Source organism: Engraulis encrasicolus, chromosome 12 (assembly GCF_034702125.1).
Source record: "Engraulis encrasicolus isolate BLACKSEA-1 chromosome 12, IST_EnEncr_1.0, whole genome shotgun sequence".
NCBI lineage: Eukaryota > Metazoa > Chordata > Actinopteri > Clupeiformes > Engraulidae > Engraulis > Engraulis encrasicolus.
Genome location: NC_085868.1, coordinates 47579503 through 47596291, shown reverse-complemented (window position 1 = coordinate 47596291; position 16789 = coordinate 47579503). Strand labels below are relative to the sequence as shown.

At 41.6% G+C, this 16789-nt stretch overlaps 2 protein-coding genes across 5 annotated transcripts in view; one reads left to right on the top strand and one right to left on the bottom strand.

The window, feature by feature from the left end:
- Positions 1-258: 258 nt before the first annotated feature.
- Positions 259-9779, bottom strand: adprhl1 (ADP-ribosylhydrolase like 1). 3 transcript variants are annotated; one of them, XM_063212316.1, is made up of 8 exons: positions 9623-9779; positions 9213-9521; positions 3900-4064; positions 2683-2808; positions 2126-2266; positions 1525-1652; positions 1133-1265; positions 259-660 (listed from the first exon to the last, which is right to left on the bottom strand). In XM_063212316.1, exons 2-8 carry the CDS (start codon positions 9436-9438, stop codon positions 491-493), a joined length of 1089 nt encoding a protein of 362 aa, XP_063068386.1. In that variant the 5' UTR covers positions 9439-9521; positions 9623-9779; the 3' UTR covers positions 259-490. The 3 variants fall into 3 exon arrangements, with proteins under 3 accessions (XP_063068386.1, XP_063068388.1, XP_063068387.1); XM_063212318.1 differs by having other exon boundaries at positions 9672-9779; XM_063212317.1 differs by lacking the exon at positions 9623-9779 and having other exon boundaries at positions 9213-9567.
- Positions 9780-11934: 2155 nt separating this feature from the next.
- The window catches only part of tmco3 (transmembrane and coiled-coil domains 3), a 22358-nt gene continuing 17503 nt past the window's right edge, over positions 11935-16789 (top strand). For both annotated transcript variants that reach the window (XM_063212309.1, XM_063212308.1), the window contains exon 1: positions 11935-12164. The gene's annotated coding sequence lies outside the window, so the exon portion shown is untranslated. The remainder of the gene's footprint in view (positions 12165-16789) is intronic.

Below are 16789 nucleotides of genomic sequence, written 5' to 3'. Positions count from 1 at the left end.
TAACAGTATTGATGGAATTATGGAAATAAATCAACTTTTTCATGGTATTCTAATAAAAAGGCCTGGAGCTGTATACCTCCAACCTATAGCGGAAGACAAAAACTAACTACTTATTGTTGTTTTAAAGATACAGGGTGATTGTTAAGCAGAAGTCAAACTGGAGTGAACTGAGTGGTGTAGAGACAAACTGAAGTGCTGTAGTGGGGACTGGAGATGTGAGCAAACACATACTAAGCTGTGTCTGTCCAGTGAGGGGAGGAGGGGGGGGTATGACAAGAACATGGTTAAGTGATAAACCTGGCTAAGTAAACCTACAGGAAGTGGTAAATCTAGTAATAGACAGCCTGCAGGTGTCATTTTGTAATGGGAATTCAGACCCCAGGCCCTTCTTTCAGGTGATTTACCCCTTCCTCAAGGTTAACTCAACCTGGTTTACTACTGAGTCAGATTCTTGGGATCTGGAGCAAGGGGAACGGGAAGAACTACTGTACTACTTCTCTGCCTTCTTCTCTTTGGACGCGGCCTCGAAGAGCTTGACTCCCAGTTCTTCCAGACGGTCGCGTCTGTCCACGGTCTGGTGCAGCCCGGCGGGGACCTTGGACAGGCCGTGCAGAAGGCCGTACAGGCAGCCGGCTATCAGGCCCGTGGCGCTGCTCTCACCTGTGGGACACATGAGAACACGCAAAGGAAGGCGGTGCGACCTTGTGTTTTGGTGAAGTGATATTTATTTATGTAATTCATTATTTATTTATGCTACTGGACATCTTAATTTCCCTCTGGATTAAAAATGTATACTCTATTCTATTCTACTAAGTGATGATAGCGTTTATTGTCTTCTCCTTTTGTAGAGGCATCTGCTATAATGTAATGTAATACAGTGGTGGGGAGCCTGGATTCAGAAGCTATAGAGACCTGGGTGGTATGGTAGCCTAGTAAACTATACTGTACAAATCCTGACCGGTTAGTCTTCTACCAGACCATCCTAGAGATAATCCAAAAGGACGCAAAATCTGTGCTTCAAACACTATGCTCTATCTGTGTATGCATTTTTTTAATTTTTGAATATAGCAAGTCATTTGGGAGTGTTTATTAAGGCACGCTGCTTAATACATTACATCAGCATCTCGTTTACCTCCGTGGAACATGGCTCTCTTGCACAGCTCTGCCCAGTCGGAGCCTGCCGCCAGCAGGGCATCGTAGGCAATCATGGGGGCGTCATGGCCTCTCCTCCCCGGCCGGCCCTCCGAGCTCCAGTGCTTATACACCTGGACCATAGGCAACAAAAGAAAACAGTATTTATACTTTGTAGAACAGTATTTATAATAAGAAGAATAAGCATACAATAATTATAATAATGATAAATAATGTTTGCTATTAATCTTTGTCATAATAAGGCATAGTCCTACTACTGATTACTGCTACTACTACTATTAAGAGGAATATATAAAGAGGCATAGTAAAAAACATCTTCATCATCATCGTCATCATCATCATTATCCAGTTGTGTGCATGTAGTATAATGACCTTGTCAGTCTCTGCAGCGTCGTATTCTTTTGGAAAGATGGGCTTGTCCTGTCCTTCCTCTAAGATCCCTCGTTCCTCCAGATAAAACTGCCATTTGGCCTCAAAATAAAACCACTTCTCCATGTACTCTGAGGAAAATGACATATCTTATTCTTGATAAATGAATACTGCATATAATACCAAAGCAATAATCAGTGCTAAAACTACTAATACCATAATACTTAAAATAATTCTTAAAATAATGTAACAGACTACATTTAATTGAATTTAGAACGGGTAGTAATAATCAGATATGTAGCCTACATCTAATCAATATATGAAGGGCTTCACTTTTATGCTGAAAAAGGAGTGTAAGTAAAAAAGACAGTGAAATATAACTATGGTTGATTTGTTAAAGATGACCATCTATACACTCAAGACAGTTTCAAATTAAATGTGTATTTAGAGATTCTAATCCAATCATCGGAATCATCTCCCTGTTTCTTTAATACCTTGTATTGTCTATATTTACTTGGAAAATGAAAAACATTTGATCAAAAAAAAGAAGGATCATCTTTCTATAACCTATCACTTCCTTCATTCTTCATGTGCTCTACTGTACCTGCCATGTGGCGGATTGTTTTTTTGCAGTACTCCTCAGCTTTAGGGATGACCTGGAGAAGACCACGACCCCAGTGGACCACCGGCTTGCCCTGTAGCGCATAGGAGGCGAAGAGAGCCGTGCACAGGGAACCTAGAAAGCCTGTTGGAGATAAAGACAAAAGTACGCAATGAATAATTGTTAATAAGTACACCCCTTTGTGGAACTAAAATATCTAAGCATAGGGTATATGCTGGACTTACTGCTGCGAACAGAATGGTCGCAACATGCGACTGGTAGAACTACACATACCCACTCACATGTAATGGTAGAACTACACACGCCCGCACACACACACACACACACAAACACACATACACACGCATGTAAAGTTAGTGGTTACCTGTTGGGTGGTTGTGTGTCATGTGGCCAGTCGCTGCTGACCTTCTACTCAGCATTACGCTACACTACACTTTAATAAGCACACAGGCATGCACGCACACATGAACGCACGTCCACACACACACACATGCACAAATACACACACACACACACAATACATAGAAATTCGTGGTTACCTGTTGGGTGGTTATGTGTCATGCGTCCAGTCTCGATGCTGACCTCCACCAGGCTGTCCAGTCTGTCGGGCTGCCAGTACCGCATGCCAACACACATGGCCTTAGTCGCCGCACCAAAGCCAGAGCCTGTGGACATTACGACATGAGAGGAACACACCTTGGCTTGACATAAGCTACAGCCCAGAATTTTGGTGCTTACACCCCAGGTATAGTACAGTATAGTACATTCTTTCTTTAATGAAAGAACTCAACGATATTTTTTTATTTGTCCACAATCGTGTCGGGTTTGAACGCCCTTCTTAATGCTGATGAAGCGTGTTCAAACCCAAAACATTCATGGCTGAATAAAACGGATACAGTACATCTGAGAATGCTCTCCTTAAGTTCTTTCATTCATCTTTATGTGAGATTCAGTACCCAGTTAAAAACTATGAGGAACAATCATTAAGCAATAGTGTGAGCATGTCTCCTCCACTTTTCATACATTCTTCCTTCCTTGTAATGTTGTTACAGATCTGACAGGGAGGCATGAACCAGACATTGTATGCTACACCTTGGGTAGCCATTTTAAGGTGGGGTACACACATCCAAATTAATTTTGTAGGTGCCAGACAATAATTGGAGAGAATAGAAACGTTGCATGTTTTTAATTAAATAAAGTTAATATAGTTGCACCAGAATAGCAGAATAACATATCATTATAATTACATGTACATTGTACTCAGGCCTTTAAATTAATACCAGCCAACCCACCGAATGCTGGTGAAATTTGAGTTTGGCTGGTACACAAGCCCACTTACTAGCCACTTCGACCCATTGGGGAGTGTGTTTTTGGCTAGTAAGATTAACATCTATCATCCATTTTGGCTGTTGATGAAAAAAAGTTAACTTAAGGCCCTGACTACACATATGCACATTAGGTATACATTGACCGCTGTGCGTAAAGTAAGAAAGGAAATCTGCACACTGTTACTGCTCACCGATTTGTTAGAACACAACGTTTCGACCTCAGGCGGTCTTCGTCAGGTGTATAGGACGACGAAGACCGCCTGAGGTCGAAACTCTAATAAATTCTGTTCTAATGTTCTAATAAATCGGTGAGCAGCAACAGTGTGCGGATTTCCTTTCTTCCTTTACGCACTTTGGTTTTGATCCAGCACCTGTTTTACTGGATGTGCGCGCATCACATACACTTGTTTTATACATTGACCGCTGACCTTTGTCGTTGAAGGGTGTGTGCCAGGCCAGCAGGAAGTTGTCAGGCTTGAGGTCGGCGCAGGACTCCACTGTGCTCTGCTCGGGGGGCCGCCCCTGCAGCTTCACCATGGCCTCCACGTACTGACGCACCAGCTCCCGGTACAGGTCTTCCAGGCACCAGTAATCTGAGAGATTAAAGAAGGACACGCACATGGGTGTAATTATAGGGGGGGCAGCGGTGGGGACCAAAGTGTCCATACCACTTTCCAGATAAAGCTCCTAGCTTGTCCCTACCATTCTTTCAGAAATATAATGCAAAAACAGCATATCCGGACCATTTGCGTTTGAAATGTCCCCACCACTTTTCGAGCCAAACCTACACCTTTGGACACGCATAAACAAATACACACACATGTACATGGAAAGGCATACACATAGATCCCCATACCCACAGACAACCACACACACACACAGACAGACGCACGTGCACAGACTGACACAGACACAAACACACACACACACACACTCAAATACGCACAAGAAAACGCGTAGAGTTAGACCACTGTACCCACAGAAAACCGGACACAGACACGGCCACATACACAACCAAACACACACACGCACAGAGTGGAGTTGAGTGCACACTAACATTGTGACATGTACTGTAATGGTGGGCATTGACCATGGCTCAAACGGCTAAGGCGCCATACAGTTATGTTGGGAACACAGGTTTGATGCCATCCCTGGGTCATTTCCCGATCCACTCCCCCCATCTCTCTCTCCCACTCGCTTCCTGTCTCCTCTCATACTGTACTGGCCTATTGAATTTTTTTAAAGCCCCATTTTTTATAATCGTATGGTGATGTTGCCTCAGCCAATGAATGAAAAGTTTTTTAAAAGTCTCCTGCTATTCCCCTGGTGGTAGCCAGACACCATCTGCCTCAGCAACAGTCTGTTTTACACAGCAATAGTCTGCCTGTTACACAGAAGCATCAAAGTTTCAAACACATCCAGCTCTGTGGAAAGTTCTGCATCACTTCAAGGAACTGCCTAACAATAGAGGCTGATAACAGATATTAATAGCCACACTATACGCCTACACATTTACCCCTAAAAATAGCCACTAAGTACTGTGTGGGGTCTGATCCAAACGTCTACACCTGATACTGTAATATTGCACCCAAAAAAAACAACAACTAAAACACCATCAGTGTCTATTGTCTGAACTTCAAGGACACACACACAGACTCCAAAACTCATATCAGCCAGCTTCTATCACTCACACAGACGTACACTGTAAACCCAGACATCAAATGTACTTACCAAGACTAATTAAAATGCACTAAAAAATAGAAGTTTGATGGCATTTCTGAAGAATACTGAGTATTGACAACTTATTTGAGGAAATAGTTGTTCAGATGAATATGTTTTAGTTGAATGGATTAAATTCATAAGTTTTGGATATGACCCCGCCTCTTTTTCTTCAGGCTGCACCAACTGGCCTCTACCCAGATGTGGGCAGTTGAATGTATTCCTGCAGTGTGTTTCATGTTAACAGATCGTTTCAAATTTCAACTGACAATATGGCCACGCTGCAGCATCCAATTTTAAATCAGAATACTGCCACCTAGTAAAATTAGGCTATCTTGTGAAGTGCAATTGCACAATTGAAAGTCAAATGCTGCATGACATAATTGACATTGCCTACCATCAACCAGGAACAATGGTAGTGCCCAATCAACCTGTCAATTAGTACCTGCCCTCACTTGAGTACATAGGACTGTTACAAGTTCATTGAATTACTACCTGCAGCTGCCACATGCCTGATTACTCTGGTCACATGGTTAACTTTCACCTCTATAAAAACTCAGACTGTCACAATGCTTGAGTTGCTTGCCTAAATGACTGGTTCGCTGGCTCTCTGTCCGGCTTGTTGGTTAGTGAGCTAACTGACCGACCAACTGACTGTTTGTTGGCCAGCTGGTTGGCTGGCTAACTGACTCTTTTGGTTGACTGTATGGCTGGTTTGTTAGCTGGCTAGCCATACAACTGACTTGTTTGTTGGTTAGTTGGCTGACTAACTGAGTGTTAGTTGGTTAGCCGGCTCTTTGGCTGGCTAGCTGACAACTGACTCTTTTGGTTGGCTGGTGGACTGGTTTGTTGGCTGGCTAGGTATTTAGTTGGTAGTGAGTATTGTGGTAGCAGGTATCCTTTTTGGTGTGTTGCTTACTTGACATTTCAGGATTGTCTAATTATGCTCAACTAGAGTATTCTATGCACACTGGTTAATGTACTATCATCCAGGAGATTACAATAATTAAATGGTAATAATATTGCACATACTGCAGAAACTTGAATTTCTCAGTGGTTATGGATAGTTTGGTCTATTAATACAAGAGAGCAGTGTGATGGACTGGTTCCATGCCACAGTTGTCTCAGTCATGGTGAGGAATGGGAGGTGCCACAATAACATGGTAGCTACCTCTTTTGTGGTGATGAATGGAGGGGCGGGTTAAATAAAATAATTCATTACAGTTAATCTTACGAATGATGGTAAGTTTAATCGACTTGGAATTTAGTACATTAAACTGGGAATTTTGCATACAATAACTATAGATAACAGTTACTACTGTGGAAGATGGTAGGTTTAATCAATTTGGACTTAAGTACATTTAACTTAAACTTTTACATATAATGAGTATATACAACAGTTGAGGTCACAAAAGATTGTAAGTTTAATCATTCATAATTACTTAGTTTTTCTAGGGCAACCACTTTTCTGGGTTTTTGTAAGTAAACTCAACTTATAAGGTTTTACAGTGTAGTGGAGATAGGCTCTCCTTCTGCCGCTGCATGTTTGGGATGCTTGTCTGATGAGGGGAGGGAGGGGTTTCTGTTGCAAAGCTAAGTTTAGGCATGATTAACTTCTGTATGGACTTAGTGGGTCTTTCCAACGCCTGTGGTGGGGGGATCTAGTTAGAGTCTTACTGACTCCTGAACATCTATTGTTCTTCTGCCCGCTCTAAGTCTCCACAGACATGTAGATGGACGGAAAAGGTTTTGACGTTCCGTACTACATGTCGCCGATTGCAGTTGTGGTTATGATTAGTGGTGGGGATGGGTCAGGGGTGGATCCGGGATTGGTTGTGCCTTAAGGTCATGATACACCAGGCAACTTTTTGAGCAATACTGCTTGGCAACAAAATGATTGGCCTCCAATTTTTTCATGAAATTATTAAAACGTTGTTTGATGTTGATCTAAGGTCTCATATAAAAGTGGTGTTGTTGTATCATCACCTTAAGAGGGAGATGGAGGATGGCTTTGCACGCTGGAAAAACACATGTTGCTGTCTGTTGTGTTTCATATCACTCTTTTTTTAATCCTCATTTCACAAGTAGGCCTATTTTAGTTGTAAATGTACTTTGGAAAGGATTTTTACTCATATACAATACTGTATGTATTTGTTGAAAATACAAATCTTCATAGATGTGCATAGGGATGTGGTGGTGCTAAAGCACCTGCCCCTTTTGCCCTACTGGATAAAAGATGCCCTTTTTGAAAGTTCCTTTTTGAAATCTTTTCGTCACAATGTACTGTGATCCCTGTTGTCTTGATAATCTACAAATGCTTCACGATCAAAAGCATGAGACGATAAAATGAGACGTGAGACGATAGTGAGACGTGAGACGATGTATGAGACGATAACGACCCGATATATTCTACAGTAAAGCCTCTATAGCCCGATTCAGCACCTGCCCCCTAAAACCAGTGCCCGCCCAATTGGGCTACTTGGGATGAGCGTCGGCGGGCAAAATTGGAAAAATTGGCCATTTGGCGTTTTTTTAAGCCGTTTTGGGCCCATAGAAGTCAATGTAATTTGTTGAATTTGGGCGGAATTTAGCGCATTTTGGCGGTTTTTGAGAACCTTTTGGGCGGGATTTGGTCAGACACATCTGGCAACACTGCCTAAAACGTGCATGCCACTGCAAATCTTTAGGATTTGACTGATGCAGAATAACATGGATCTTCTTGTGATTCTGTATGAATGAATTGCTGATCTTTCCAAACATGTAAGCCACTTAAACCACCACTGGACTGTAGGGATTAAAACTCGACCCCCAAAGCAATGTCACCACTATGCCAGCAACCCAGCATGGCATCCATGATCCTGTATAACCTTTCAACAGTTTTATTTAAATACAATGTGGTTGTCACTGAATAAATATTTACTGTGTTGATAATGAAAAAGTGTCCACATTCTCTCCAGAACCGACAAGGGTTTTTAGATTGACTCATAGTCTGACACAAGCTCTAAAAAGAAGTCTAGTTGCTTACAAGTTTACTCTTTCAATATTATCAGCTTGAATGAGCATCTTCACAGACACATACAAAAGAATAAGATTTGTTTAATGTCTTGTGTGCCAACAATACAGGTTATTATGCAAGGATATACTTTTGAGGATTTTTTTAAATGAAAATGATATTAGAAATTCACAACAATCAGTTTACTAGTTTCTAAATGTGGCCAAGAAACATACCAGTATGTAAGCATTGTGTATACTATACATTCTCAGTTACGAATATCAGAGACAGCACTTACAAAATAGATCTTGAGAGGACCAGGGAGATAAACAAACATTCACAGCCTGTCAGTGGCGGTTATCTACAAAAATTGTCTTAAATTAAAATTTAACTTTGTGGTTAGAACACGATAATGTTCTTGCATCTGTAAATTGGTCAGTCAGTGCAGAAAAGCAGTTCAATTGTGCACTCTGCCCTCCATTTTAATTTTTTAACACAAAGACACAGGGACAATACCAACATACTCTCCAAATACCTGCTGTTTGTCAGACGAATATACTATTTATGTTTGCCAACACTCAAACAAAAGAGACAGGATGACAAACAAACAGATAATTGCAGATTCTCTTCATGACAAAGATTATAAATGCCTTTAGTGAATTTCTTCTGCTTTTGTGTTATTCTTCTTGTGATATTTTTTTAACCTTTGACCTATAGCTACCTGACCTATCTCAAAAGTCTACCAAACGTGTGGTTTTATCAAACAGGTGAAGCACAGCAACCTGCATGTTTGTATGAATTGTGCAACAAACAGTCATTTGTATTATTGTAAACAGGGCTGCTGATAGCTTTGTCTGGGCCCAGAACAAAGTCATCTGAAAAGGGGCCCCACCCAATGCATGCAATGTAATGAGGACACAATTCTGGGGCCCCTCTCTAGACTGGCCTAGACTGACCCCTCTGTCCCCATCATGGGATTCCCAGATCAGAAATACCCGCAGGCAGACAAACGAAACAACCAAAGTCTCACCCGTAACCAGCGCCTCGGCAGTGGTGATGAGCATCAGGGCTCCATCGCTAAGGTACCAGTTGTCAGGGTCCAGTTTCAGCGCTGACAGACCACCGAGTTGCCTCAGCTCCTCCTGGATCTTGGCTCCTGATGTGCAGGCTTCCCAGTCCCCTTTGTAGTATCCTAGAGCATCTCCCACACCGCCCAGCACCATGCCGGCCTTAAACCGCTCCACGGGGGCGTCCATGGCTGTGGGACTTGACTCCTGGTCCCTCGCAACCAGCTGTCAGATCCTGAGTAGACCACCAGGGTAGACCTCACAACAACAGTCTGAGGAATGAAGAATGAAAAAGAACCCTCCACAGTCTTCTATTGTCACAAAAGCTATGCAAAGTTTTTGCACTTGATAATAATTCTTTTTAAAAACCCACAAAGTTCAAAAGCGGTTTTGTTTCAGTGTGACTTCTTCCACTTTTTTACCGTGTTAGTTTTTTACTATCCGTTTACTGTTCCGTTTACTATCCCCCCCCTCTCACATTCTTGGCTGAGCTACTGTTTCTCTGCTACTCTCCTCTCCGCTACTCTCCTCTCCTCTCTTCCACTGGCCAGGCCCTGGGGCCCACCATGGTCTTTATAAGCTCTTTGTGATCAGGTGTCTCCTAAAATGGCAATCCCCATGATATCAGCGACAGTAAGCCGGCCTGTCAGCTGGTTTTAGATTAGCATGCAAGTGTGAGTGTTCTCTCTCTATACCCCCGCCCCCTCACTCTTTTGCAGACATCCAGACAGCCTCTGAAATTGATAAGAGTGGGGGTGTACATGTGTGTTGTCCCTCATTGGACTAATGCAACCTCCACAAAAGATCACGTGCACTCTCACTTAGGAACTTATAAACAAATTGCATATATTTTTAGTTGCGTGCAGACTCAACACAACACAAAACAACACAACTTAACACTATGCTGTCTGTCGGAAACCCGTTTGCATGGGACGCAGGTCTGTGGACATTATTTTCTTGCTTACTGAATCAATATGAGACTATAAAAGAATGGCCTAAAAAAAACAGGTAGCCACTTTGTGCAGATGGGCCTGCAGGCGGGCCCATTCACTCTTTACCGAAAAGGCTCATCATAACAACATTGCTATGACATTACATAGAGCCTTAAGTAACAGAGTAAGACTTGATCATAACAATGTTGATGCTAATTAGGTCATAACAGAGGCTCTATGTGTCAATGTCTGTGTATTGTGTGCATTTATTGTTAATGTCTGAATAAGTATGTTTAGTTTTTACTGCACAATACAGTTTGGTCAAACACAATGCCAGTCATAATGTCAACTTGTTACATAGGCCTAGATTTCTGACAATAAAGTATCCTCTTTGATATGGTTATGTTCCAGTGCTGCTGTCTGCTGCCCAAGGTGGGAACTTTGCGGCTCTTGACAATTAGCTAGATTAGAGATAAAGTCTGTTTAGGCCTAAATTGACAGCCATTTTCTTTTCTTCCTTCCCCTACTTGGGTGATGCAATTTCTGCATTCTCACCTACTCTCTTGCAGGCCTGCTACAGAGGAAGAAGTTCTCTGTCTCTTCTCAGAAAACGTAATTATGGAAAAGTGTATTTATCAGGTGACTTAAACATAATTTGTATTATTTTAATCTAATTATAGACACTTTCATAACATGATGCTTAACCAGAGACTTTGGCTTAACAAAGTGGGTGCATCCCAATATGCGGCCTTGCCTCCTCCACTTGCCTCCTCCACTTGCTTCTCGTCATGATGACATCACTGACAACAGCATTATATTTCAATATCTCGCAAAAGCTCAATTGTTAAGTCTTTTTCTCATTTGCAATTGGGATGGTGAATGAAAAACAGTCCCTCAAAAGTTGTTGTGGCTAGGCTGACAGCTGGGAAACTTAATTGTTTTCTCCACGGAGGAGGGGCCAGGAGGCGGGACGAGGAGACAAGCACAAGTGGAGGAGGCAAGGACACATATTGGGATGCACTCAGTATCCTATGGCTTGTCAAGCCCAGTGGTTTTCAAACTGGGGGCCAGTGACCCCTGGGGGGCCGCGGCAGGTTGTCAGGTAAAGCATATCAAAGCAAAATGAATATTCCAATACATTTAATAACTAATGTTCACCAAAATAAACCAAAAATAAGCCTAACAATGTTCCCATTTAGAACTGCATTATATTATTAAAGAACTACGTTATTTTATACGTATATCCCAGTGGGACACTGACTAACAGACCTAGATTATGGTTGTGAAGAGCCAATTTTCAAAACAGGGGGTGCACAGAAGAACAGCAGTGTGGCATGAACTTTGGAAAAGGGGGTTGGCAGGGTAAAGTTTGGGAACCCTTCCTCTGGCCCTTCAGAATAAACGCAACAACATTACGCATCAACTAATTGCATTTTCTGCAGGTCTCAGCAACATGCTACACTGTGTTTGATTGGAATATTGTAAACATGGCACATTAGTTCTGCAAGTCGACTGTGCGGTTGATGTCACATTTCGGCTAATGTCAGGCCACAATCTGACCCAACCTACATGGTATCCTAGATGGATTAAAACCACACAATTGATTGTAACCCTCTCTAACTCGTCGTGTCCTCCTGTTGCTGAATACTAGTGTGCTGTGAAGTAAGGCTTCCAAGCATGTAGAGCTAGAATTGCAGCGGTGGCTGGCTGGTCCTTGAGGCGAGCTGCTTTTCCGGGGAAGGAGTGGCAAACATTTTCTAAGACCTGATTGTTCTATGTCGTAGCCTAGATGAGTCAGCTCTAGGAGGACACCGGGTGAAAAAAAACAGGTATTCCTGGTTTGCTGATGATGTGGCTGTTGCCTATGACAGCCAGGACGTGTGTATAATTCAGCAAAACCAGCCTGTCATGTTGTTATGAGTTGCCTCGCTAACTTCATTTGCGTGTCGCTGTCGCATGCGGGAGATTTACGTCACCTCTCACGTAAGTAGCACACCATTTCGATCTCCCCCCATCCGCTGCTGTACCATAATCGGAATGAATGTTTCTCGATTTGGTACACAGCATAGCCATTTACATTGTCTCTGCCTATAATCCGTGACAAGGCAACTCATGTGGAGTGTGAATTGAAACGCAAAGAATGCCATTTGTGACTGTAGTCTATGGTCTTCATATCATCTCCAGGTGCGTCTGGAATGGATACATTGTAGCGCAGTTGTGGCGGCCACGATACAATTGTAGCAGTCGAGCAGTGTTAGTAGACTTCTTCAACTATGTTCCTAGAAATGAAAATGCTGATCACTCATGAATGTACACACAGCTAAAATGACATTGTTTTGAAGGCTCGACTCAGCCTTGTCTCATATTCAAAATAGGTCAATTTTCTCAAGGAACCCTGAAATTATTAAATTGAAAAGCCCAAGGTTGAACTACTAGGGTGAAGTGCTGTAGCCTACACTGCAACATGTCTTCAAAGACTAGTTCTAGCCTCGGGCTCGGGGGTCAACTGCTACAATAACTACTTATTTTGATGTGCTCATATTGTATAATGGCTCTTTTCTGTTGCTTTTTTGTTCTGTTTTCAATGTGTTTGCAATAATTTAGTGTCAAAAATACTTCATTAAATGTCTCAGTAATACTGTAGTAATGCTACAGTAATAGAGTAAAACTACAGGAATACTACTGTAACACAGACTTGTTTGCATTAGTTGAGTTGAGTTGAGTTCTAAGTGGCTAGACTTGTTTTTTAGCTTGAAAATGTTTTGCCATGCCCAAAAGACAATGCAGGTGGAGGTGGACTTGTAGACCTGTCCAGTGTCTGCTGTTGAAAGTGGAAGGCAAAATGCAGATGTCACTGACGACGTATAGTCAGTGGCACATGTAAGTTGGAAAACACAAAGGAAAAGGCTAGTTTTGTCCAGACATACAGTAGGCCCTTTAAACATAAAAAAGTGTGTGGGTGAGCAATGCATCAGGGCACAAGGAAAACTTGTGAATTCCTTTTTTTCAGTGTTACGCCTATCCCAACAAAGGCATTGTTATCCTGCTTATCTACGCTAGGATATCTTTGGTGCACACCATCCATGTTATAGTCAGTGTGTAGGCCTACAGTACCAACCTCCTTGTTGGGTGGAACCAAGTGTCTGATTGGATGGGGGATGAAAGTTTCCTTAAAAGATACTGACTTCACAACATGCCATGGATGCTCTCATCTCATTTACAGCAATGCCATAGAATAAGTGTTAATGGGGCTGTGATCGGTGGCTCAATGAGCTAAGACACCACATACCATTACGCCAGCGACCCGGGTTTGGTTCCGGTCCAACGTCCTTTGCTGATCCTTCCCCTATCTCTCTCCTACTCATTTCCTGTCACACTATCTGTCCTATCCTAAAGCAGGCATTAAAAGGCCAAACATGTATTTAATAAGAATAAGTGTTAATGTATGCTTTGCTTTTGATTCTAACTTGCTGGAGTTTTTGTGTATGTATTTGATTTTTTACTTGTTTAGGCGCTTCAAAAAGTCCAGTGAAAAAAGTTTTGGTGCTACATCTATTACAGAATATGCTTGTTACACAGTCATTTATATATTTTTCCTTCCATGCACATACCAAGGGACGGTCATGAGCCTTTCAAAGTGTTAATGGAAATTCTCTGTACCTTGCAAGGACCTTGCATGGTGCGATCACATAGTAGGCTATAAATCAGTGGTTCCTGATGTATCCACGTGCTGACTAGTTGGCACACAACAGAAAACAGGGTGGTGCTACTGCCTTACTCAAACAGGCCATCATTGTGGTCAGGGCTCACCCCCTCCCTCCCTGGGCTGAGCTGAAATCAGATCCTTGTGGACATCCTTTGAGGCATTTTAGCAAAAAGCATGACACCGAAAAAAAAAAACCCACCAACCAACAAAAAATGTGTAAAACCGTGTCACCTTGAACAAGACATGGGAACTTACAGTTTTTGCCTACTGCTTAAACACTATAGGCAGATGCTCAAACCAAAGTAGCATATCGTTAAGTTGTTGGTGCATAACTTAAACACTTATTGCTTGACTTTAAACAAAAGTCAAGCATTACACTTTCATACCAGTTTAGCAAGGCACTTGCTCCTTTACGCAACACACAGACTCCAGCTGTCTACACACAATTTCATACACAAGACACTTTGTTCAAAAGTAAAATCCCAGAGTGTCATTGTGAAAACACATCTGTTAAAAAAACAAAACACACTGATATATGACAAGATTTAGACACAGACAATAAAACACATGCTTTCAAAATTGAACACTATTCTGCCATGTTATAAAGTTGCATGCTTTATATTACATTGCATTTGTTTTATTTTGCATTTATTTGTTTTACTTTGATTGCTTGTTTGCTAAACAAGGCGAATAGCACAATGGTACTAAAGTGTAGAATATGGAGTATGGCATTGACTGACTCACGTACTGTAAAACCTAGCCTGATACATGCCGCCAAGAGTAGCCTTTTGTCTTCATCATCACATGTTAGGTAATGAACATGATAGTTTGTAGAAATAGTGTCAACACAACCAAGCAAGCACTTGAGCAAACTGACTGAACATGATATAATTTTGATGATGTCATGTAGATGTCAGCTGCATAGTGTGTCTGTGGAAATGTATTGTATTTCGTGAATACCTCATACCTCATAACCAAACAAAGTAGCCTATATTGACTATGATTGTCATTACAGCATGTTGACGTAACCCCATATTTATATCATATTTAGATGTTTGAAAATTTGTGAATATAACCAATACACAAAAAGGTACATAAGTTCACCTACACACTGTTCTATTTAGAGTGATGTACTGTTTGAGATATATTTTGCTTCGGTTTAATGTCCTGTACTGTAAGGTGCAGTTTTGTAATGTACAGTATTGAATTTTGGGGTCTTGTGAAAATGTACATTCTGTGAGACTGAATAGACTGCTCCAAAAAGAAAGACTGCTGTGTTTTGTATAAAGCAGACAACTGTTTTAAAGTTGATCTAATTTGTTTTCTCATTTGGTGCTTTTGTGTGTCTTTTGACATGAAAGTGAGGTTTTGACAAAAGATTGTAAGGTTTTTAAGGCAATGTTTATGCTTTTATAGCAGAGCTTCATGATGCCATATATGTGAAGGATTTATCTCCAAGTGTTGAGAGTAATTGGCTTGTGTGTAGAGTTTTGACTCTATGAGCCAAATTTTGCTAATTGTGTGCAAGCAGTCGGCAAAAACTGTAATGTCCTGTACTGTAAGATGCAGTTGTGTAATGTACAGTATTGAATTTTGGGGTCTTGTGAAGATGTACATTCTGTGAATCTGAATAGACTGGTGCAAAAAGAAAGACTGCTGTGTTTTGTATAAAGTAGACAACTGTTTTCACGTTGATCTAATTTGTTTTCTCATTTGGTGATAAAGTGTGTCTTTTGACATGAAAGTGAGGTTTTGACAAAAGATTGTTAAGTTTTTATGCCAATGTTTAGGTTTTGATAACAGTGTTTCATGCTGACAGGTATGTGATGGGTTTATCTCCAAGTGTTGAGAGTAATTGGCTTGTGTGTAGAGTTTTGACTGTATGAGCCAAATTTTGCAAATTGTGTGCAAGCAGTAGGCAAAAACTGTAACATAAAGCTTTTAGTTGAGCTGCTTTGCATGAGTCCACAGCCCTGGATCAACAAAGGCAGCTGTGCAGCAGAGGGCTGGGACAGCAGCAGGGTGTGGAGTTTGCCTGCCACGCACAGGGTCAACAAACAGTAGAGGGTGTACTGTAGGAATTTGGGACATGTTTGTGTGCCTGTATACATGATTATACACCTGTGTGTGTGTGTGTGTGTGTGTGTGTGTGTGTGTGTGTGTGTGTGTGTGTGTGTGTGTGTGTGTGTGTGTGTGTGTGTGTGTGTGTGTGTGTGTGTGTGTGTGTGTGTGTAGTACGTTGTGTGTGTCCGTGTGTGTGTCCTTGTGTCCGCAAATCAGGAAGTTCTATCTCTAAGGAAGTTCTATCTATAAGGAAGTCTAAAAACTCTAGCACTCAGTCTTCAGTCATTCAGAAAATTCAATCACAGTTTCAGATATGTGTATGATGAGTATCATTTATGAGTATATTATTTTCATTATCATTATTAACGCAGGCTTTTATACTATGATGAACCCCATTCCCCTTACCAGTGCCCTTTCTAGTATACTGTTTTATTATCGGGTCATTACCAGCTTACGTTGTAGGTAAAAGCTTGCACATCCAAGCATCTGACCTGGGAGCAGGACTCCGTTTCTCGATTCTTGTCGTTGCTAACCGTCTTAAGTCGGTCTTCAGTTGGTCGTAAGTTGCTCTTGAGTTAGTCTTAAGTTGGTCTTCAGTTGGTCTTTAGACGCAAGACCAACTTAAGAACAACTTAAGAACAACTTAAGACCAACTCAAGACCTTGGTTACAACGTTGGTCTTAAGAACGAACAAAATGGCTAAAGTCGTTAGCAAAGGCACTGTCGAGAAACGATCCCCAGGACCACTAAATAGCCAGATAAAAAGAGAGAAAAGTCAGCTGCAACAGGGATTCCCTGCTCCGCCCACCTGATCCTGATTGCAGCAGACTTTTCTCTC

Bases quoted from the DNA above. Each gene is read 5' to 3' on its own strand.
- adprhl1 (XM_063212316.1), bottom strand. From the start codon at position 9,438: ATGGACGCCCCCGTGGAGCGGTTTAAGGCCGGCATGGTGCTGGGCGGT. The intron at 1,266-1,524 runs GTCATTATACTA...CCTATGGTCCAG, and splicing joins ACGCTGCAGAGACTGACAAG to GTGTATAAGCACTGGAGCTC. The intron at 661-1,132 runs GTAAACGAGATG...TGTGTCCCACAG, and splicing joins GAGAGCCATGTTCCACGGAG to GTGAGAGCAGCGCCACGGGC.